Source organism: Myxocyprinus asiaticus, chromosome 18, assembly GCF_019703515.2.
Source record: "Myxocyprinus asiaticus isolate MX2 ecotype Aquarium Trade chromosome 18, UBuf_Myxa_2, whole genome shotgun sequence".
Classification (NCBI taxonomy): domain Eukaryota; kingdom Metazoa; phylum Chordata; class Actinopteri; order Cypriniformes; family Catostomidae; genus Myxocyprinus; species Myxocyprinus asiaticus.
Genome location: NC_059361.1, coordinates 19,341,596 through 19,366,076, shown reverse-complemented (window position 1 = coordinate 19,366,076; position 24,481 = coordinate 19,341,596). Strand labels below are relative to the sequence as shown.

The 24,481-nt window shown below is 39.3% G+C and overlaps 1 protein-coding gene across 4 annotated transcripts in view; it reads left to right on the top strand.

Moving 5' to 3' along the window:
- luzp2 (leucine zipper protein 2) overlaps positions 1–24,481 on the top strand; it is a 210,215-nt gene that overhangs the window by 109,985 nt on the left and 75,749 nt on the right. For all 4 annotated transcript variants that reach the window (XM_051724394.1, XM_051724396.1, XM_051724395.1 and 1 more), the window contains 2 exons: positions 15,567–15,637; positions 23,741–23,822. In XM_051724394.1, coding sequence (XP_051580354.1) covers positions 15,567–15,637; positions 23,741–23,822 — 153 coding nt within the window. The remainder of the gene's footprint in view (positions 1–15,566; positions 15,638–23,740; positions 23,823–24,481) is intronic.

The window sequence follows — 24,481 nt, the reverse complement described above, 5'->3', positions numbered from 1 at the left end:
AAGGGTTTGCAAATTTTAATCAAGACAAAATCAGGTTACAAATGTTTCATATGGCATTCGTTGTCGTGTAACAACTGGAGTTATTTTTTTTGTTTGAAATGGTTGGTCTTTCTAAACCATCAATGACGTTTGCTCAGTGTTACATGGTGGAAGTGAAGGAATGTATTGAGGAAAACGGGAAACATGGGGAAATTATTATTATACATACTACATACATATTACTACATACCCTCAAAGTTTCAGTTCTCTTCGACTTACGGTTTGGTCTGCACGATCAGATTTAGGGCAGAATAATAATAATAAAAATTCCTACAAAAACAATAGGGTTTCAGCACTTCGTGCTTGAACCCCTAATAATAATACAATTCCTACAAAAACAATAGGGTTTCAGCACTTCGTGCTTGAACCCCTAATAAAAATTTCTACAAAAACAATAGGGTTTTAGCACTTCGTGCTTGAACACCTAATAAATATTTCTACAAAAACAATAGGGTTTCAGCACTTTGTGCTTGAACACCTAATAATAATAAAAATTCCTACAAAAGCAATAGGGTTTCAGCACTTTGTGCTTGAACCCCTATTAAAAATTCCTACAAAAACAATAATTCTGTAATACATGTTAAATGTGTATTATGTAATGGAATATAGGGTAGATAACGTCTTATGTCATTTGTGAAAGTAACGAGTTATTCACTACTTGAGTACTCCTTTAATTGGATACTTTCTTACTCTTACTCAAGTAATCATTTATGTTAGTACTTTTATTTCTACTTGAGTAATTAATTTTTGAAGTAATTGTACTTTTACTTGTGTACAGTTTTTGGCTTCTCCCCACCTCGGCCGGCATGCAGTGTGTTTCCTTCCTATATAAAGAGTGTTTCATGGCTGGGTTGTGCAATGGGAGATGGGTGATCATGAGCTGTGCCATCTTGGTCACAGATGCTCTCGCACAGATTCATGTTGCTGGAGTGGAGAGTTTGTGGATGTCGCTGTCTGAACTTCAGAGTTAGCTGTTTTTTCAAATATAGAACAGTCAAGAAATTTGTCTGTGTTTCCACTACTCCCGTCTCCCCGCATCTTTTATTGCATTTTTATTTTAAAATGTAACACCATCCACTGACATACAGATGCAATCTTGGTTTATTACAGTAAAAAGTTATATTTGGGTGAATTAGAAACCAGAACCTCTAAAAACTAGACACAAAAATAACCACTAGACCAAATCAGTCATATTCTTGATTAAATTGCTGATCTATGTGTTCATCTACTGACTAACAAAATCCCAAGACTAATAGTGGCAGATGTAGAGATGAAATTACCATATAATGTGAAATATCTATTTGAGTGCGTGAATAGAACGACTGTTTATCAAAACAGGTGATTTAAAAGAATCTCTTATTATGCATAAAATAATTAATATTCATGAGTTTCACAGCACTGCCACCCAAAGTACTGTTTTCCTAGAGTTAATTTTTATTTAGAATTAACTTTGTGTTAATGTTCCCTTTCAAATGGCTTATTCCAGCCTTTACAAAGTTGATAGGACTACAAGATTTTATTAGCAAAATAACATTGGATATGCATGCACTCTCCATCCATGGGTACACTATAAAAATAAAACAATTTGGCCTGCAAAATGTGAAGTTTATTCCAGATTGCCAGTTTTATGTCAAGCTAAGGAACATTTACAATTTGTTGATGTGCTTAATAGACAATGTCTTGGTACTCTGGAGATTTTTTGTAATTTTTATGTTGGCAAATCAGTAATACTATGTGGTTCCTGTGGAAATACCGTTGAATCGCAAATTCATGGATATTGTGACTCCAATTAATGAACTAGTACTTGTTGCAATGAAGCTTGGTACCTTAATCTATAAGAGCTACGCATTGGCGCTTGCTGTGGTGTTGCCACACCTTATAATTTTCTTGCATTACCTAACTGCACCATAATTTGATGAACAAACTTCATTGTGGCAACGTAACCGATTACACTGTGACAACCGGAAAAGTGAAATTCCTAAATTAGTAGCCACAACGTAACTTTGGAACTGTGCCAGTCCGTCATTACGATATTGTGGCAGCATCGAGGAACAATAGTTGTTTGTTGGTTACCAGTTGGTAATTTTTGCTTTTAATGATTATTCTATGGGCGGACATGCAGCAGTCTAACCTAATTTATGTCCTTATTTTTCCAACATAATTTAAAGGCTATTTAAACAGTTGTGAGTATGTATAACGGATGCAAACTAAAAGTTAACAGAGACAAAATGCAACAATTATGTTACACATTAATAAATAAAATAATAAAATTACAAGGCTAAATGACTTCTGCGCTCATGTTAAACTCTGCTTCGACCAATTTAACACAATTGAACTACATTTGTTAATTTAATTTAAAGCTATTTTAAGGATATATAAAAATGGTAAATTACTTCATTACAATATCATTTACAAATCTGCATATTTTTCAATAAATAATTATATTAAATTATAGCAAAAATGTAAAATTAATCAGTTAGCAATAAAATGTAAAAAAAAATATAATTAAAAATGAATATATACAGTGCATCCGGAAAGTATTCACAGCGCTTCACTTTTTCCACATTTTGTTATGTTACAGCTTTAATCCAAAATGGATTAAATTCATTATTTTCCTCAAAATTCTACAAACAATACCCCATAATGACAACGTGAAAGAAGTTTGATTGAAATCTTTGCAAATTTATTAAAAATAAAAAAATTAAAAAAATCACATATACATAAGTATTCACTCAAAATTGAGCTCAGGTGCATCCTGTTTCCACTGATCATCCTTGAGATGTTTCTACAACTTGATTGGAGTCCACCTGTGGTAAATTCAGTTGATTGGACATGATTTGGAAAGGCACACACCTGTCTATATAAGGTCCCACAGTTAACAGTGCATGTCAGAGCACAAACCAAGCCATGAAGTCCATGGAATTGTCTGTAGACCTCCGAGACAGGATTGTATCGAGGCACAGATCTGGGGAAGGGTACAGAAAAATTTCTGCAGCATTGAAGGTCCCAATGAGCACATTGGCCTCCATCATCCGTAAATGGAAGAAGTTTGGAACCACCAGGACTCTTCCTATAGCTGGCCGCCTGGCCAAACTGAGCGATCGGGGGAGAAGGGCCTTAGTCAGGTATGTGACCAAGAACCCGATGGTCACTCTGACAGAGCTCCAGCATTTCTCTGTGGAGAGAGGAGAACCTTCCAGGAGAACAACCATCTCTGCAGCACTCCACCAATCAGGTCTGTATGGTAGAGTGGCCAGACGGAAGCCACTCCTCAGTAAAAGGCACATGACAGCCCGCCTGGAGTTTGCCAAAAGGCACCTGAAGGACTCTCAAACCATGAGAAACAAAGATTGAACTCTTTGGCCTGAATGGCAAGCGCCATGTCTGGAGGAAACCAGGCACCGCTCATCACCTGGCCAATACCATCCCTACAGTGAAGCATGGTGGTGGCAGCATCATGCTGTGGGGATGTTTTTCAGCGGCAGGAACTGGGAGACTAGTCAGGATCGAGGGAAAGATGAATGCAGCAATGTACAGAGACATCCTTGATGAAAACCTGCTCCAGAGCGCTCTGGACCTCAGACTGGGGCGAAGGTTCATCTTCCAACAGGACAACGACCCTAAGCACACAGCCAATATAACAAAGGAGTGGCTCCGGGACAACTCTGTGAATGTCCTTGAGTGGCCCAGCCAGAGCCCAGAATTGAACCCGATTGAACATCTCTGGAGAGATCTGAAAATGGCTGTGCACCGACGCTCCCCATCCAACCTGATGGAGCTTGAGAGGTCCTGCAAAGAAGAATGGGAGAAACTGCCCAAAAATAGGTGTGCCAAGCTTGTAGCATCATACTCAAAAAGACTTGAGGCTGTAATTGGTGCCAAAGGTGCTTCAACAAATTATTGAGCAAAGGCTGTGAATACTTATGTACATGTGATTTTTTTTTTCTTTTTTTTTTTTTAATAAATTTGCAAAGATTTCAAACAAACTTCTTTCACGTTGTCATTATGGGGTATTGTTTGTAGAATTTTTAGGAAAATAATTAATTTAATCAATTTTTGAATAAGGCTGTAACATAACAAAATGTGGAAAAAGTGAAGCGCTGTGAATACTTTCCGGATGCACTGTATACTGTGTGTGTGTGTGTACATGTATGTATGTGTATATATATCGGACTCAACTCGCACTCTGCCTGTTATGGACTCGGTCTTGAGTCCGATTCTATTCTGAGATGTGGGTTGGTGCTATTTTGGGGGCACGAGGGGAACCTACACAATATTAGGCAGGTGGTTTTAGTGTTGTGGCTGATCTGTGTGTGTGTATGTATGCATATATATATATATATATAAATTGTTTTAAAATATTTCCTTTGTCTCTCTTTACTGTTACCAGATGGCCCAGACACAGAGGCAAAAAGAGTGCAAACTGAATGAAATCCCAGATGCAGTTTATTGTGCTACTCCAATCCCAATCAATAATTACCAGAAGGAAAAAAAAGTGGTACACAGTATGGGACTTTTAATTATCAAGAAGCCCCAAATATAAGTGGGACTCTTATTTTGAAATGTCTGCACTCCCAGTTGTGAGCTCACAGCTGATTCGTGGAGAAACTGAATCTGATTCAAACTGCTAACCTGAGCTCCTGAGTTCAATACTCAGTTCTTTTCGGGTGATTAATGAAAAAGATCCGGTTTAAAAGAGTCATTTGTTCACGACTCTCATGTGCTGGGTTTGTTGTTGTGTGCGGTGCAGCGAGCTTGCACAACAGAACTGGTGAAAAGCGGCGCGAGACACACTGGCGAAACTGCATACGAGCGCACACAACCCGACTGTCACCAGTGGCGACTAGAATTTAAATGATTGTCGCAATTTTACCATTTTAGTTGCAGTCTGGAGCCCTGACATGCCACCTTTAATGGGAACTGCGTACACAACCCACCCTTGCTGTTAACTCGCTCTTCCTCTAAAGTAATTGGAGTGGAATTCATGATGTTTCTAGGTGGTGGTGTATGCTTTCAAGTGGTATTCCCAACTTTATCATCACCAAACTGAACAAATACTACATTGACAATTGTTTTGTTTGTATTAAGGGCCATGTCTGTTACAGTACCACAGACACCATTTACAAGCCCATCAGCAACATCAATATTCTTAATTAACCTGACTCACACACCTTTACGTAATTGAAACGTTTCCGGTAAACAGGAATTAAATACTTTGGAAAAGTGTCCCTTTTGAAGTGATGTTATGCTCTTCCACTTGTGTATTTGTTGGGAAAATGTGTAAAGCGAAAGAGTTTTGCTCAGTTTCCCTACTTTTGAGCATATTTAAATAATTAAGTGATAGTGGGGAACTCTTTCTACATGTACGCAATCTGTTCAATATTTCCGCAAAAGCTGAGTCTTTTTGTCTAACAAAGATTGTTAATTCTGAAAGTGCAAATGTGCTGTTCCACATATCCAATGGAGCATTTTGGAAATACAATGGTTTTCCTCTCACAGGTGGCAATTGAAAAAAATCTCCCACAGCAATTGTACTAACTTTACCAAATGGTGAGTAGTCACCTGTCTGCTTTATTTGTCTAAGCCTACCATGGACATAGGCTAGTAGGCTGTGGTTTACCATATAAATGTAATCTATAATCAGTACATGCAAGTCACTAAATACCACATGCATTGTATTTACTTTTTCTTCACCTAAAGGTAAGGCAATTTTACATCTGTCCCGATTGAAAATGTACTATGGATGGTCTTGGCACCCAAGTTGAAAGCAGCAATTCCAGTAGGTGCTGTCAATAGAACAGAAACTTTGTCTGGTGCAGTTGTAATTTGGGATAATAATCTGGTCGCTTCATAATGAATAGCTCTGATTCAACGTGACTTTCCTGTTCCTGCACCTCCAGTAACAAATACATGGAAAGGCTCTGGCTGACAAAGTTCACTTGGTTGTATTTGACTCCGCCCAACAGAAAGTCAGCCATGTTGGATGGAATGTGGGACTTTCACATTTTCCCGTGGTGTTTTGAGGGGCTTACAGTGGCTGAAAACTTATGAAAGTTTACACATACATTTATCTTAGGACATCTTTTGATTTGATATTGCAGTTCAACATAGACGTGCCTCATCAGTTCCACAGCGCCCCCTAGTTCATAAATGCTTATTACTTTTTCAAAACTCTTGAAACTTGGCACACCCCTCAAAGTTTGGCAAAATTTAAGAATTCTTTTGTCATTTGTCTTGGGTGTGGCCAGTGGACTTCATAGTGCCCCCTAACATTTTGAATGAGTTTATCGCTGTGGTTGCCACAGAGTTTGTCTGATATTCACAAGTTTTGGTGAGGACATTGTTCTCACCATGACAGACATATTTTCCATCGGCTTGTATTAGCTCCGTCCAATAGGAAGTCGGCTATTTTGGTTTGTTTGAAAAATGCTTGCTCTGGAATTTGAAACACTCCTCCTAGGGATTTCATGTTACAGGTACCAAATATGCGCGACATCATACCAAGACACTGACGATGCTAAATTGCAAAAAGATTTTTGATATATCGAACGGTGTATAAAATAAATATCCCTCTTATTTTTTACCTGAATTGCTTCAATTTTTTTTAGAATAATGTCAAGACAGTGCAGATTTAAAATTCTGAAGGGATTCTTGATATCTTAAATACTGTTGCCATGGCAACACATTAAATGTCATCATTCATTTTTGTGTATATTCACATGTTTTGACGTATTTGCCATGCTTTAATTTTCAAGTTTATTGTTAATAAACATATTTCTTATTTTTAATATAAATAAAATATAATAAAAATATCAAATGAAATGTAAAAATACTAGAAAATATAAAAAAGCTATATATATATATATATATATATATATATATATATATATATATATATATATATATATATATTGTCTTATCGCGTATTCTATATATACTTTATTTTCTATTCAAATTTTTTTATTCAATTTTTAATTATTTTTTATTATTATCTATGTCTTGTTGCTGTTTTGTATTGTTGTGCACTGTAAGCTTCTGTCACCAAGACAAATTCCTTGTATGTGTAAGCACACTTGGCAATAAAGCTCATTCTGATTCTATTTATCTAACCCAGTGCTGAGTGGCAATTACAAGAAATGTCCAATAGAGGTCAGCCAAGCTCCATTGTTCATTAATTCCCAAACACTGTCAGATGACTAGAAGGGAACCCTCGTTTGTCAACTTCTCGCACATGGGCAGTCTGTTATGTTTGTCTAAGCAGTGGCAATTTCTCAGGGCCAGCAAAGCCTTCTCTGCTGGCCTAAAATGCCAAATAAATAAATATTTTCATCATTTCATTCTCAATTACCTTTTTGCCTATGTATTTTTAATCGCTTTCCACTCTTAATTAATCTACAAACAAATAGAGAAAAACAAAAAGTTTATCCAGTCAGAATTGATTCCTAAGTCACATGCCCGAGGCAGCACATGAGTCTGAGCACCACCCCCTCAGGCCTTCAGAATTTCTTCAGAATCCCTCAACAGTGCAAATGATTGTCAGATTGTCAGAATCATCAGCCAATCAGATTGATTTATTTATTGATTTATAGTCCCAGTGGAGGCCTTCTAGCTGGCCTTGAGTGATGCAATCATGCTATAAGTGATGTATGTAATTCAAGAGTGAAAAGCATGAGGTCGGCTCAGCTGTCTCTGCCACATCACCTTTGTTGAGAGAGAGATCCTTATAGATTTAAAAACACGAGATGTTCTGCATGACCGTATGATTGCTTCATTTATTAAACAGGAAAGGAGGACTGATTTTCACTTCAAGTAAATTGGTATGTGCTTTTTGCCTTGTTATAGCAACATCAGGAGTTTTCTAAATGTAAATTAGGCTGCTTGAGCATTCAGTGTTGGATCAAGTTTTGAAAAGTAGTGCTGCGTTCCATTCAACTCGGAAAGTTGGATTTTATAACTTGTAGGCTCATGCAGAAATTTTCAACTCCGATTTCGCCGAGATGCAGGGGCATGATGTCACACAAACATGTTGACACTCAGGGAGATATACAAAGTAAATGATAAACATTCACTTTTTTAAGTAATATTGATAAATGAGTTCATTTCCAAATTACATGATATTAAAGCTTGTTTAACAAAGGCCTGCAGAAACTGGTGTATAAAACATAATCTCTTTTGATAATCGTACACCTGAAGCACAAATGCTAGCGCTGCAGCATTGTTTATCAGTTGGGTTGCTAGGAGACATCTCTAATGAGAGTCAAACCCCTGCTAAGCTAACAGGAGCGTTGCAGTTCCGAATATCGGGGAATATCGGGGAATTGAATGCATTTATGGTTGGAGATATCAAGTAGGAATATCCCACATCCAACTTGAATGGAACGCAGCATAACCGTGTACCCTGATGAAACGAAATGTATTGCAAGCAACATTTAAATCGCAAATAGTATTAGATATATTTTTCCAGGTATTTTAGACCTCCTTGGTAGATTCATATGAAAAATTATGATTTTTGAATGTCTGTTTGGGAGATTGATTTCACAAAACAGACATGCTGCAGTTAAAATTAGACTTGCTTGAGCATTAAGTGTCATTTCAAGTTCTGGCTTTCGTGCGTGGACGTATTTTTAAAATGTCAGTTGGTATTACTAGTTAGCTGCGACATAATGTATGAATCATGATAATGGCATGAATCACCATACCATGTCAATAAAAATAATATATAATAGACCAACTCCCAGTCAGCATGCCAAGTGATGTAGCAGCAAGATTCTAATACATATGGCATGCATAGTTTACAGTTAGTGGTGGTTTGGGACAATATTTAGGATATGTTTACACGACAACGATGTACTAAAAACGTTTTTCCATTGCGTTTTTGAAAAGTTTCGCGTACAGACCACAACGTTGTCAAAATGATCCCCGTTCACATGGATCTGCGAAAACGACTAAAAACGCTGTATTATGCATGCCAGGCCAGTAGTTGGCGATGTCACTTTGTAAAGAAACACTACGCGCCTGCGCACATAAGCATTCTTCCACAGAGCGGTGAATACAAACAATGAAGTTGGCGAAAGCATCGAGCAGTTTTGTCTGGATGGACGATGAGGTTGATTTATTACTACAATTACTTTGCTGGAGAAGTGTCAATAAACTCAAAATCTTGAGCAGCACAAACACAGTCTTGTAGTCCGCCATTGTAGTTTTGAAGTACTCGCGCACATGCTTATAGACTGAACTCTCAAGATTACTCAATAAACTCTGCTCATTTTTACCATCACTTCGTCTCCTGCCTTCTTCTGTATTCCCCATGCTGACTCTTGGGCTGGTAGGAGAGTAAGTTAACATAACAAGCTGTTGATGTTGACTGGTTTTGGATATCAGACAGAACTCTGATATATGGATATCTTCTGGCGGAGAGAGAGGTCTTGTGTACACTGGATCTAACATGCTGTAGAGCTGAGGAGGGCGGGGCCGGGCTGGAATGAGACACACCCGGTCCCCAATCAGCCTGATGGGGCGCGCGAGGGATAAAGGCGGCCGGGGACGACAGTTCGAGAGAGAGAGAATTACAGACAGCTGTGCTGTGTTTTTGGTTGTGTGTTTTTGTGTGTGTTTTTGGTTAATAAATTATTATTTAAGTTGTCAAGCAGGTTCTCGTCTCCTCCTTCCCTCTAAACCCCCTTACACTGGTGCCGAAACCCGGGAAGGAGGAGGGATTCCTGTCACAGAGTCCTCGACACTACCGTCCACCCAGGGGAGCGCCGCTGCCGTCCTATGGGGGACGGAGTAGCCCGACTACCCGGATGCGGGGAACGGCCGCCGTCCGCGAGGCGAGTGGGGATGGGACTCCCCGACCGCCTGGAGCGAGGGAGCCGCTGCCGGGGGCGGAGGAGTGCCCTGCCGTCCCCCGGGAATGCGGAGGGGTCGAGAGAAGACCGCCGTCCGCGGGGGGAGGAGGGAAGCGACTCCCCGACCGCCTGGAGTGGTAGGGCCGCTGCCAGGGGCGGAGGAGAGTCCCCACGGGACGCCGGGAACGCGGAGGGGCGTTCTGTCCGCTGGGGGTCGGAGGTCTGACTCCGGTCCGCCCGGGGAGGAGCGGCTGCTGTCCACCTGAGAGGGTGGAGTAGTGATCGAGGACCACGCGACGGCGCATCAGAGAACCGGTGAGTTTATTTTTCTCTCTCTCCTCTCTCTCTCTCTGCCGCTCCGTGTTGGCCTTTCCCTCGCCATTTTGTGTTGTTTTTTCCCCTCCTGTCTCTTCCCAGGTCGAGGAAGGCGGGGAGGACCCGCCGGCAGTCGGGGCATAAGGCACGCCCCCCCCCACCAGGAGAGGAAGGGTGGGGGGGATGTACGTCATGCCGGGGGCTCCCCGGCCTGAGGCAACGCCGGGAGGAGTGTAGAGCCGAGGAGGGCTGGGCCGGGCTGGAATGAGACACACCCGGTCCCCAATCAGCCTGATGGGGCGCGCGAGGGATAAAGGCGGCCGGGGACGACAGTTCGAGAGAGAGAGAATTACAGACAGCTGTACCGTGTGTTTTTGGTTGTGTGTGGTGTTTAAGTTGTTCATTAAATTATTATTTATATTATTAAGCCGGTTCTCGCCTCCTCCTTTCCTCTAAACCCCCTTACACATGCATTGCTTCATGTTTTCATATTCTAAGCATATCATTAAATACTGTACGTGGCATCACATCTCTGTCTATAGGCTATATACATAAGCGGTGGGTGAATGAATTGCAGGGTAAAGGTACATCAAATAAAATTAAGTAAATAAATAACATTTAAAATACAAATACATTTTTCCCATCTGAATCCATACATTAATTTCAAGATTTTCAAATTGCAGGTTCTGCCTACTGTACAATGTTCCCACTCCATACAAAACACTCCAAATGAATAAATTGTTGACTTGTTATTTGCACAGACACCAGTATTCATACTGATAATTATACATCTCAAATTGATGCCTATCAATCCATCATTCTTTATATAACACGTAATACGCATGCGCATGATGTCATCGTTTTCACAAATTCGCGTTTTTGTATGTTTACACGGAGACGATAACGGCATCGTTTTCAAAAACTTGCACTTTGAAACCCGTTTTCAAAAGTTTTAGTTTTCAGACCCCAAAATGCTGTTGTCGTGTAAACGAACAGCTAAAGCGCATACAAAGTTTTTAGTTTTTAGTTGAAAACGCTGACGTGTAAACGGCCCCTTAATGAAAATTGAGACAAATTTGCAGAGCGATCCCAAATCTAATTCTAGCTGATGGGATTAAGGCAGTAAGTTACAGACGACGGGGCAAGTTGACCAGTCAGATGAAAGGGGCGTTTCAGTGTCGCTCACATGTGCATATCAAATATTCAAGCCGTAAATAAAAATTTTAAACAATGAAAGAAAATTACAATTGAGCCATTTCCCCCTTTCTCTTTATTCCTTTTTAAATAGAAAATGAAATATTCGACAGAAAATTAGTTTGTATCTGCTTATTCTATTCATCAGTGTTTGAAAAATGCATGCTCTGGAATTTGATATACTCCTCAGAGGGATTTCATGTTACAGGTACCAAATGTGGGTGACATCATGCCAAGATATTGACGATGCTAAATTGCGAAAGGTTTTTTGATATATTGACCGGTGTTGCCATGGCGATGCGATAAAATAACATAAAAAATTGGAATAAGGAAATGTCTCATATCTTCTGCATGCATGGTGTGATTTACATCAAAATTGAGCCAAATGTTTGTCCTTGCAGGCTGATCACATTGATGTGGCTATTATGGGTCACAGTCGTAGCGCCACCAACTGGCGGAAGGAAGTGTTTCACTTTTAACAGACTTTGAAATATCCATCTTATTTTTACCTGAATTGCTTCAAAATTTTTTAGAATAATGTCAAGACATTCAGAATTCTGAAGGGATTCTTGATATCTTAAATACTGTTGCCATGGCAACGCATTAAATGTCATCATTCCTTTTTGTGTATATTCACGGTTTGAGGTATTTGGCATGCTTGAATTTTCAAGTTTATTGTTAATAAAAATTTACTGCACATATTTCTTATTTTTTATATAAATAAAATATAATAAAAATATCAACTGATATGTAAAAATACTAGAAAATCAAAGCCATATGTCTAACCCAGTTCTGAGTGGTAATTACAAGAAATGTCCAATAGAGGACAGCCAAGCTCCATTGTTGAATGATTCCTAAACTCTCAGTCCCTTTAGGATTTTGGGTGGTGTCTAGAAGGTATCCCTCTTTCGTCAAATTCTCATCTGTTATGTATGTCTAAATATGTTTAACTATGTTCTTCAGTTAACTATGTTTATCAAAAGAACGACAGATAAAGTTAAAGATCCGTTTAAGATAGCTAGCAAAATAACAATGTCATGCTCATAAACTGCTTTTAATTTTAAACAAAATAAGTATTACAGTATTAAGAAGATAGCAACATATGTGCCGTAGTGATGAACTTGAGGAATCGAGAATGGGTGGTGAGCGCTCCTTGTTGCTGCGAGTTCATGAGTTTATGCTCTTTTCCAGTCAAATCCCATAGAAAAATGCAAAGCAAACAAATGTGTCCCCACTCAAGATATACATCCACTCAGGTGCAGATACAATCTTTTAAAATTAAAATATATAGTTTTTTATGGATGATTAGAACTTTTAACCTCTTATGTAATGGGCGGATTAATTACCACTAGACCATTCAGTCAGACAACTTTTACCAGCGCTGATTGATGTACTTCTCCACTGACTTACAATATCTCATGACCGACAATAGCACACATAGAGATGAAGGTATGAATTTTATTATGTTAAATATTTACTTTAGAGCTTGAATTGATCATCAAGAATTACTTTTTATCAAAGCAGACCATTTAAAATTATCTTTTATTAGTGCTCATCGTTGCTGTGCGACTTCAAATGCTGTGTTTCATGAGCATGACATTGTTATTTTGCTAGCCATCTTAAACGGATCTTTAACTTTATATGTCATTCTTTTGATAAACACAGTTAACTGATGAAATTTGCCTAAAAAAAATAAAATAAAAGAAATAAATAAACGCAGATCTGAGGGATTCCCATCGCTTTACTTTGTTTGACAGTGGCCAAACAAATGCTTGAAAAGCCTGAAGCAGTCGCAACATATACAAATGCACAGCTGCCATTTGTATCATCACCACAGAAACAGTGTAGCGTCTCCTCCACGTTGTGTGTTCACTATCAAAATCCTTCTAAACTTTCACAGGACTGCAGACAGAACACATACATCACAGCTCGTGTTTAATCTTCACCCTGCGTGCTGCGAATGAGACACAAAAACCCACATTTATACAAAGAATCCCTAACATTCACTTAAAATACCCATTAGTTGTGTAATAAAATGTGATTAGAATTTGAAGTGCTATTAATACAGTAGGCTATGAATCTGAAAATGGCAGTATATGCTGAACACTTGCATGCTGAAAGTAAGTGTTTATAAATGTTTTTACTGATATAAAATTGTCAATTATATACAGTAGATATATGCAATATACAGAATATGACAATATGAAAAAAATGACAATTTTCATATATGTAAAAAATTTTTTAAACACTTGTGGATTTTAAATGTGTACATAAATGCTCAAATATATGAACTCTAATTGTATTGTTGGGGATGGAGTGGTCTACTTACCACCTTCAGGTCTGTAACGGGTCTCCACGTCCCTGGGTCGCCCGTCTCAAGGGCGTTTAGAAGCCTTCCTCGGGTTCTTGGTGGCGAGCCGTGAGACAGGGGGCGTCTGCTTCCTGCGGGAGGTTCTACGCTGGGGCTGGGCCGCCGGGGCAGGATATGCTGGATGGCCTCCATCTGCTTCTTAACCACCGAGAACTGCTGCGCAAAGTCCTCGACGGTGTCGCTGAATAGGCCAACCTAGGAGATGGGGGCGTCAAGGAACTTTACCTTGTCAGCCTCCCTCATCTCGACCAAGTTGAGCCATAGATGGTGCTCCTGGCCACCAAGGTGGACATCGCCTGCCTGAGAGTCCGTGCCATAACCTTCGTCGCCCGGAGGGCGAGATCGGTCACCGAGTGCAGCTCCTGCATTAATCCCAGGTCAGAACTACTCTCGTGCAGTTCTCTCAACGCCTTGGCTTGGTGTACCTGCAGGAGAGCCATGGCGTGCAAGGCAGAGGCGGCCTGTCCAGCGGCACTGTAAGCCTTAGTCACCAGTGACGACGTAAACCTACAGGCCCTGGACGGGAGTCTCAGATGGTTTCGCCAGGTGGCGGCGCTTTGCGGGCACAGGTGCACCGCAACCGCCTTGTTCACCTGGGGAATCGCCGAGTACCCCTCTGGCAGCCCCACCATCGAGGGTAGTAAGAACGGAGGAGCTCAGAGATCGGGTCTGGGCAGTGAAAGGTGCTTGCCACGACTTCGAGAGCTCCTCATGTACCTCAAGGAAGGAAGGGACTGGGGCAGGGCGCGGCGCGGCCACGAGTGGAGCTCCGAGCCCAGGAACCAGTCATCAAACCGCGAGGGTTCAGGGCGGGGCGGAGGGTTCCACTCCAGCCCGACGCTCGCAGCTGCCTGGGCAAGCATGGCCGCCAGCTCTGCGTCGGCCTCAGACTGGGCAACCGCACCCGAAGGTGGGAGACCAGCTGAGTCCTCGGCGACAGACTGGACCAGCCCGCTCTCCGATGCGGATTCACCATCATTCGTGGGTAAAATTTCACTCGTTGAGCTTTGGTGATAACTAAATTTCATTTTAAAAAGAATGCAAATGATTTTTCTTAAACATCTCATCTGGGTTTGATTATAAATAAATTTACTGAGAAAGGCATTTTCCCCTAGGGACTTTTGTCTGTGTGTGTGTGTGTGTGTGTGTGTGTGTGTTGGTGTGTGTGAACACGGACGCTTGCAATGCGGCTCCCATCAGTTTGAGATTAGAAATCGCATAGAACAGATGAAATAGTTCTAATGTCAAATTAAATGAATGTGTTAATTAACAATGTTAAACATATCTAATTAATTGCAAACAAAAATGTGTTCAAAATGACAACTGTGATATTTACATATTTTATGACCACTCATTTTGGAGAATTTTGATACACATAAACATCTGAATTTTTCGAAGTAAAATTGAAGTATCTAGAAATAATCTGAATGAGAGCTTAAATATCCATTTCCTATCCTTTCAAGGTTTTGCATTCCATTATTCATGTTTATAAGTATGCTGATTGAAGAAAATGGAAATGAGGCTGTAATGAGAATTAGTCAGATTTCCTCTCTGTGATCTCACTGATGTTACTCTGAGGAAGGAATCAGACCCCCTTTTAGCAGATTTTTTTCAAGACTTTTTCCAGGCTCACAGAAATAAATCAGCTTTATATAAGGTGGTTATACCTTTAAAAAATTAAATCTGACAGTGTCAGTTACATCTGTCATGTCAAATCCAAAGATAAACAACTCATACACTCACACATATATACAATATCATAAAACATACATTCCAACCTTTCTTTTCTTTCTCGACAGTCTATAAAGAATAATGACGCTGTGCCCAAAAAGGATGTGCAGAGAATCTTGGAGCTTAGTCACAAGCAAAGGTAAACCAAGTTTTTCTACTTTGTACCATTGTATAATGTTCCTGTTCTTTCATCTTCTCAGCTCCTCCCATCAATTCAGCCAGCATGTCATTAACTCTTAGCCATTTATTTCAGCCATTGTATGAGGGACTTACTCATATTGATGTAATTCTAAGAAAAAATGGGATTTAGAAGTATTACCATCAGACCGAAATTAGCAGGCTCCCAGTGGTTACATAAATTGCACATTTAGACATCTGTAGCACTTAAGTAGGGAAATTGCTATATTTTTCCTCACAATACTGCATCGATATCCACATTTTTTGTTAAAATTTTATAATAATCTTGGGAGACTGAACACTATTGTATGAGAAATCAAAACATTTGTCAGGTGAATGAACACTCAATTGTTTATATTTAACCAACTTAAAGGTGCAATTAGTGATTTTTTTCATTGAAAGGTACACAAAAAATGTACTCCCTGAGAGATATCACTGAAATAAGTTTTTTAAGATATCTCACCTGTCTCTGTGACAGCTCTAGACTCTGTAAACAGCAAACAAAAATGTGTAAATAAGTATTCTGATAGAAGAAATGGAAATGAGTCAAAGTCAATGATGCTTTCGACCTGTCAGTCATTTTGCACATTCTCATAGTGTTGTAGTTGAAGCGAATTATTGAGACTTCAGGCCTTTTTTAAGCCATGTTGTTCATAACAGTTGTCAGTTTAGGGTGCTATTTTTCTGCTGTTGTTTTTAACAACCGTTTCTGCATAATGTTGGTCTCAAAGCTCATTTTGTTATCTTTGGAGTGCGGGGTTTTGGAAAGAGGGATCGTGGCTAATCCAACGGCTGTTGCATGGAAGTAGAACGGCTAAAATCGCTTACAGCACCTTTAACATAATGAATCATGATATTATTGTATGATTACTCAGATATCTATATAATATCATATGTAATACCATAAAGATTTCATTTTCGAATGAGCAATGGTAGAAAAAGCCTTCTACTGGGTGCGGATATTGCAGAGTTTATTACCACTCAACAAATGTAAAAAAAACAAAAAAAAAAACACAATCTAATAAAAAGATTATAAAAAAAGCAAGAATATTTCTTTAAAATAGTTTAAAGACAGGGATCTGAACCCATGCAGCATTTCAGTCAACTTTAGATTAAATGAACTGTGGAGGAAATGAGCTGTGAGATGCTCTTTAATGAATTACTCACTCCCACACACCAGCACCAGTAATTAGTGACAGTTAGCAACTGTTTACATACATACGACTGTAGACAGATGCTCCACCATTTGTTGTATACATCTACGGCTCTCTTGGCGACTGTTATTTCTCAGTTTCAAGAGCAACAGGTTTCTTTAACACAGCTTTTACAACAGAAATGTCTTGGGGTAAATCAGATGGAATTGTCATGGGTTTTTAGTGTTAAACAACTCCAGAGCACTCCACAACACTCTTGGTGGCATCATGGCAACAGATTAGATCCATCAAGGCTCAAGCATGTTGGCTGCAGAGAGTTAGTGACAGAATTCAATTCCCCTCAGTGTAAGGTGTACATAATGACTTCTATGTTTAACCCCTATCAACAGTAAACAGATATTGAAATTCAGGGCAGATGTGGGGAAGTTTCTGACCTCATGATTAAAATGACAATATAAGCACTCTGTAAGAAAATAAATGAGCAGAGTATCCCATGGACATTTGTGATTGTGCAAGTCAAGGGAATGACAATGGACAGAGCCTTATTTTGCCTTGTAAATCGGCACATAGAGATGTGTCTTCGAGGCATAGCTCAGCGTAGTTAAATCAGATTATTACATGGACTATTCGCATGCTAATATTAATGAGCCATCTGCTCAATAAGCAATAGGAAGTATGGCTCTTATGTCTCATCAAACTAAAAATAAAACTATTAAATATAGCGGCAAGCAGCATTTAGCGGAATCCAGTGGGTGTAGGAAGCTATCGTAAAGAAGTAGATGAAATGGACTCAGGCCATCTCCCAAATAGCGTACTTGATGTTGTCTTGCCAGCCCGTTAATAATTTTTGTCCAGCCTTTTGAATGATTTTGATGAAATCACTGCATGTAGGCCTACATATTCAGACTGGAGTGCACATTTAAACTTTCACTGACCATAGTTTAGCTAACCTAGTTTTCCAAACACAAATCAGCACAGACATGCATATTTGATAAAGTCTTATCCAATAAAATGTATTTTAGTAAATAACTTTGGACACATCTTCACACATAAAATAGAGATGAGCCACAGCAGTACATCAGCCCTTATCTTCTCCTATTCCCTCTGCTTCAAGAGTTAAACCGATGTGTCTCATTTGTGTGAGTCTATAGTGCTTGAAATAAGTCTTGGACAAGCGGTTCAGGAGAAGAAGATTTTTAAAGATTTTACCTAAAGCGCCAAATACTGAACATTTTCCATGGCAAAACTTAGGGGGCCTTGAGGCAAATTTGTTCCCCATGAGGAGAGGGACTTTTGTGTGAACATTTAAGTGTCTAACGGGTTACCAGGGCTGGCGTTTTCAATATTACAAATTTAACCGCTACCATACATGCCATCAATCCCAAAATGACACAAAATGCAATTAGCCACAGACCCTGCATGCATGCAAGTGTGGTGAGTTTTTACCATAGGGATGAAAAGTTAGAGTGGTACAAAGTAAGGAAGAATAATAATTATAGGCAAAAGGGAAGCAAAGGATTTCTAAATATAATATAAGCACATGTTTAAGTCGTGGCCTAGTGGTTAGTGCACTGGGGCGATTTTAAGAAAAGGGTAAGTGGGTAGGCTATTTTAATTTCTCAGTCTTGTCCCAATCTTGTCAATCTGCCTTTCAATACAAGTGGTATGAAAGGCCAAAAGATACAATTAAATAAAAAATGGCACTTTCTACAAATAGGGTACAAAATAGGGCCTGTCACTAGTGTCTTTAAACAGAATTGCAAATATAAACATTGTTTTCAAACAGCTCTTTCTAACATTCCCAATGTCTGGCATTGATTAAACAAACATATAGTGCAAGTATTTTTTATAGCTCCAAAGAGACATACTTTTTGAGGAAATCAACCTACGAATGGCTTTGCATAATGGCTTTTCATGTTGTCTGTGCATAATAACCTGGGATAAAAGAAATTATTTGAACATTTAAAAAGATAGACTCTTCAGCTTTAAAGAAATTGGTTCAATAGAAGTTAAGCCCAATCAACAGCATTAGTTGAATAATTTTGATTACCACAAACATTTATTTCAAGGTGTCCCTCTTTTCCTTTAAACAAAGTAAAAATCTGGGTTACAGTGAGGCAGTTACAATGGAAGTGAATGGTGCCATTCCACCAATGTTAAAATACTCATTAGTGTCTTTCACACTTGTAACCTGGTAAAATGGAGTAAAATTGTTGGATTGCCTTTACTGATAAATGTACCACATCTTCTATTCACACATGCACTGGCTTTCCGTCTTTCTGATACCACTCAAACATCAGCACCAAAATGCCATTAAACTCTGAGATGTAGTTAGTTATTTTATCAGTCAACAAATGTATTCATCTGCTTAGATGAAAAGAAGCACTTTTAGCCTGGAAACACCCCAACCCCCCCCCCCCCCCCCCATTATAGGAGACACATTATGTAAACATACATGGATGTACAGGAGTGCTGCCATTGATGCTGCTGCTTCTCTGTTGCGTCTAAAATGTAATTGGTCAAGCGCATTTAGGTGCGGTCTTGAGTGGAAAAACCAAGACTGCAAAGCAAGTTCGAGGTGAGAGGATATTTTTTTTTATGCTTTCAGCCCTTGATCACGTGTGGTACATTTCCATTGACTGATTACCGTATAACAGATTTGAGTCGTGGAGCATCATATAGTGCAAGATTTCCTCTGAAGTCGGCTCTAAAATATAAAATATTTCTATATCCTCTGACTAAATGGAATAATTTCACTATCTGTCCAATCTAATGACTTTTTTTTACTGCAGAGTAGCTAAATCATATCTGTCTTATGCAGCACGTCCTGACCTTGTACGTGCTCAAACCATTAATCTTACGACTATTTTCACACATGGCATCAAAACTTTACTTTTCATGTAATGTTACAACTTTACATTCTGGGAAATAGCCAGAGCTAAATTTACCGGTATTTTCGAATGGGTCATGTTCACATATGACCCTGTGATGAGGAGGAGGGCGTGGCCGGGCCGTGAAGCCATACGGCTGGCGCTGAATCAGTTGGTCGGCATGAGAGCGAGATAAAGGGGCGGCCGGAGATGCCAGTTCAAGAGAGAGAGAGAGACGCACGTGGCCACGCTGCACATTTGTTTATGTTGGTTTTAATTTACCATTAAAGCTTATGTTTACTGTTCAGCCGGTTCCCGCCTCCTTCTTGCCCGGCCTTATACTGTTATATTGATGCCGAAACCTGGGAGGGAGAAGGGATGCGCTGTCGCGGAGACCTCGCTGCTGCCATCCACCAGGGGAACAGCCGTGGCCATCTGCCTGGGGACAGCGGGGTCACTGCTGGCTGCTGAGAGCTGGAGGACTTGCTGCTGTCCGCCGGGGGAGGTGGGAGCTGGTGTCCACCAGAGGGCAGAGGAGCAGTTGAGGACCAGGCGACAGCACGTCCGAGAGCCAGCGAGCAAGTTCTTCTCTCTCTCCTCTCTCTCTCTGTGTGTCTCCGCTTGCCCTTTCCCTCTCTCCACGCCTCCCCTCGACTCTCCCCCCAGGTTCAAAGGAGGCGGGGTGGGCCACCAGATGACAGAACGGCCGGAAGTCAGTGTCTCCCCCCCAAAGATGGGGGGGGGGGTGACATAGTCAGACCAGTGGCGCCCCGGCCGGAATCGGGTGGGGGAAGAGTGTGATGAGGAGGAGGTTGTGGCCGGTGCTGAATCAGCTGATCAGCGGGAGAGCGAGATAAGGTGCGGCCAGAGACGCAAGTTCGAGAGAGAGAGACGCACGTGGCCGCGTTGCATGTTTATGTTGGTTTTAAGTTGAATTTGATATTAAACTTTGTTTACTGTTCAGCCAGTTCCCCCCTCTTCCTTGCCTGTCCTTTATCTGTTACATTGGTGCTAAAAACCGGGACCAATGTATCAGATAAAGGATGGGGAAGGAGGAGGCGGGAACCGGCTGAACAGTAAACATAAAGTTTAATATCAAACTCAACATGCAGCGTGGTCTCTCTCTCTTGAACCGGCGTCTCCGCCTGCCCCTTTATCTCGCTCTCCCGCTGATCAGCTGATTCAGCACCTGCCATATGGCTTCACGGCCCAGCCACGCCCTCCTCCTCATCACAGACCTCTAAACTGAAAATTGCAGTGTGTGTTTGAATGTGAAAGTGCCAACTGTTTTAAAAGTATAGCCACAAGACAGACAAAATGCATGGTAACATAATTTTAATGTGATAAAATTGCTAACTTACATTTTCTGTGTAAACTTACATCATTTTACAACTTTGTTGCCATGAGGACGTAATGACATAAACCTTAAACCTAAAATGATTTAAACAATTTTATAGCTCAATAATACAGTTTTAACAGAAGAATTAATGTAAGTGCTTTTATAGAAGTATAAGCTTCACATTTCTGCTTTTAAACCAGGGGTGTCAATCTCATTTTAGGTCGAGGGCCAGATTGGACTAAGCATCACTGTGTGAGGGCCGAACTGTTAATACATGAGTATACACTACCGGTCAAAAGTTTTGAAACACTTGACTGAAATGTTTCTCATGATCTTAAAAATCTTTTGATCTGAAGGCATTTGCTTAAATGTTTGAAATTAGTTTTGTAGACAAAAATATAATTGTCCCACCATATTAATTTATTTCATTATAAAACTAAAATGTAATAAAGAAAAAAAAAGTTTTTTAAATTGATGACTTGGACCAAATAATAAAGAAAAGCAGCCAATAAGTGCCCAACATAGATAGGAACTCCTTCAACACTGTTTAAAAAGCATCCCAGGGTGATACCTCAAGAAGTTGGTTGAGAAAATATCAAGAGTACATGTCTGCAAATTCTATGCAAAGGGTGACTACTTTGAAGATGCTAATATATAACACAGTTTTGATTTATTTTGGATTTTGTTTAGTCACAACATAATTCCCATAGTTCCATTTATGTTATTCCATAGTTTTGATGACTTTACTATTATTCTAAAATGTGAAAAAAAAATTATAATAAAGAATGAGTAAGTGTTTTAAAACTTTTGACCGGTAGTGTATGTAAAATCATGTATTAGAATTATATCTATCTTATCTTAATGTTATCATTTGAACAACAAGTGTAATGACTGAATTAAATATTTAACAAATTCTGTACACAAAACTGTTCTTGTTTCATTTTGGCATGACAGAGAGCAAAGACTTGTGGTTTAGTACATGAATAATAGACAATTCAACTGTTGTGTTTCATTGAGTTCATTCACTGAATGATTCGTCAGACTGATTCAAACCAATAACTCGTGAGTTGGAGAGTCGTTTGGAGAAATTCATTGAAAGTACCAGCTCATAAGATTCATTCATTGGTTTTGAGCGCAGCAAACACAACGCAGTAGAAAGCTGTGCTGTTTTGACATTTTTTCATGGTCTCATTCTAACTGAAAAATCAAAACTTAGGTAAAATGTAATTTATTTAGTTGTGACGCTGGAGATTCAGCGGTGGGGAAAATCAGATCAGCAGAGCAGGAAACACTGTAAGTCCAGAATAAACTATATGCTGTTTTAATTACTATTGGGGTAATATAAAATGGAATTTATTCATTTCATTTCATTAACCGGAGGTTAAATCAATTAGTAGTAGAGAATCAAGCAACAATACTGACAGAAAAAAAGATAGCTTTAGCAAATCCTCTAAAATCGAACATTAACGTAAGGAAACTGTTTGTACTTTAAATTACAAAACAGCTTAGTAAAACCAATAATTCTGGAAATAATAGAACAGTTACCTCTAATATTTATCCTTATATGGGTCCATGTTGTCATTATTGCCACGAGAGACTTGCACAAACTTCACAGTGGGATGGGTTGTCATGGCACTGTTTTGAAGACATGAGGGGCATTCATTGATAGGCGTAAATCCGTTAGAGCTGAATGTTGTGCGTAATTTAAAAGAAATTCCACCAATGATGCAAGTTATAACATCCATGTAACACCATAAATTAAAATGTTCATCTGCCCTGCTGTAGCTTAAAAAGATCATAATATTGATGTAACAGGCAAAATCAACGTGGATGTTGTTAAGTATTTTTTTCCCCCAAATCATCCCATGGGCCACATTGGATTCCTTTGCGGGCCACACACTTGAGTCCCCTGCTTTAAACCCTCCAAAAATGGGCCCTATTTTCTTCCAGTGTAAGTACCTCAATGTAACTTTGTGCTTTTTATTTTAAAGAAAAGGAGGGTCAGTCAAAATTATTTTTTAACACTATGCCACAATTGCTATCAATTGAACTTGTATTGAACCAGGAATATTCCTTAAAGCAAATTTGTTTCTTCTTTTTTGTCTGTGAAAAAAGGTACTTAATCTTTAGAAAAATTCAATCATCAAATTAAGTAGAAAGATTTATCAAATAATACAAATAAATCTAAATCTATTTCTCACAAATTAAAGAAAAAGTTTTTGTTCAATAACTTATGGAACTGAGGGGAATTGTTGGTATTGACTAATTCAGTAAACACAAAATCTTTGGAGAAAATTGAGAAACTGGAATTAGATTTTTTACTTGTCTTTCTAACAATGCTAAGGGTCCAAACGATGTTATGGCTTGGTGCAATTTCAGGTAATGTTAAAAAAAGAATTATGAGGGAACATCATACTGTTACAGGGTTATACACAAAATGTGACAAAGACATTTGAGGTGTTTAAAGCTAAGTTAACCTACAGGGTAATTTTTGTTAGATAATTTATCTGACACATCTTATAGTTTTCACTACAAATAACATGGAATTTGTGCCTCTAATGCTTTTAAAATAATTAATGCTTACAGTATTCGTGGAAAGTGCCGAAAATACACGTGTAAGAGATGCTAATTGAGTCTGAGGTATAGAATGGCCATTGGATTGTTCACTGTTCCCTCATTCTCTGTCTCTGTCTCATTCACAGGGATGAGATGAAGTCACTCCAGGTAGCTCTGCAGAAGCAACTGGATGATGCAGCTGAACGTGCAGAGAAGCAGCAGGCCACTGTAAGACCCCTTTACACTGATGTGTTAAACCTATATAAATACAGTCTGCTCAAACAGCTAACCACACAAACACCTGCCTTTGGGCACAGTGCTAAAATATTAGTGATAATTACATAAGAATTTAGTCACTCCCTTGATTACTTCAAAATCAACTTAATTTGTCTATACAGATCAATACAGAAAAAAAGTTTCTGAGAATTGTTATTGCTATATTGAAGCATGCACTGCAAAAATTTAAGATATTGAAACATGAATATTGAATGTCTCAACAAACCTTGCAAGCAGTACAACCACAGAATGAGAGCTGCTCACACAGCTTGAAAGCTGGACTAGCACAACAGAATGCAGGGATCTCGATGCACAATTTTCACAGTTTCAACTAATTTAGCAGATGCATATATCCAAAATGACTTACAAAATGAGGAACATAAGCAATTTGTCATAGAAAAGCCAACAATATCCACAGTATCGCACTGATAAATTCTAATCTTAGCTGGATTAGTACAGAAGTTAGAGTAGAAGAAAGACACAGAAGAAAGAAAGAAGATAGTTATATATACTAAATATACTTGAAAACGGAATTTGAAGGAGCGTCTGAAAAATGCAGCGTTTATGACACTGAAAACCAGTAAGACTCTCTCAAAGCATCCATCTGACTC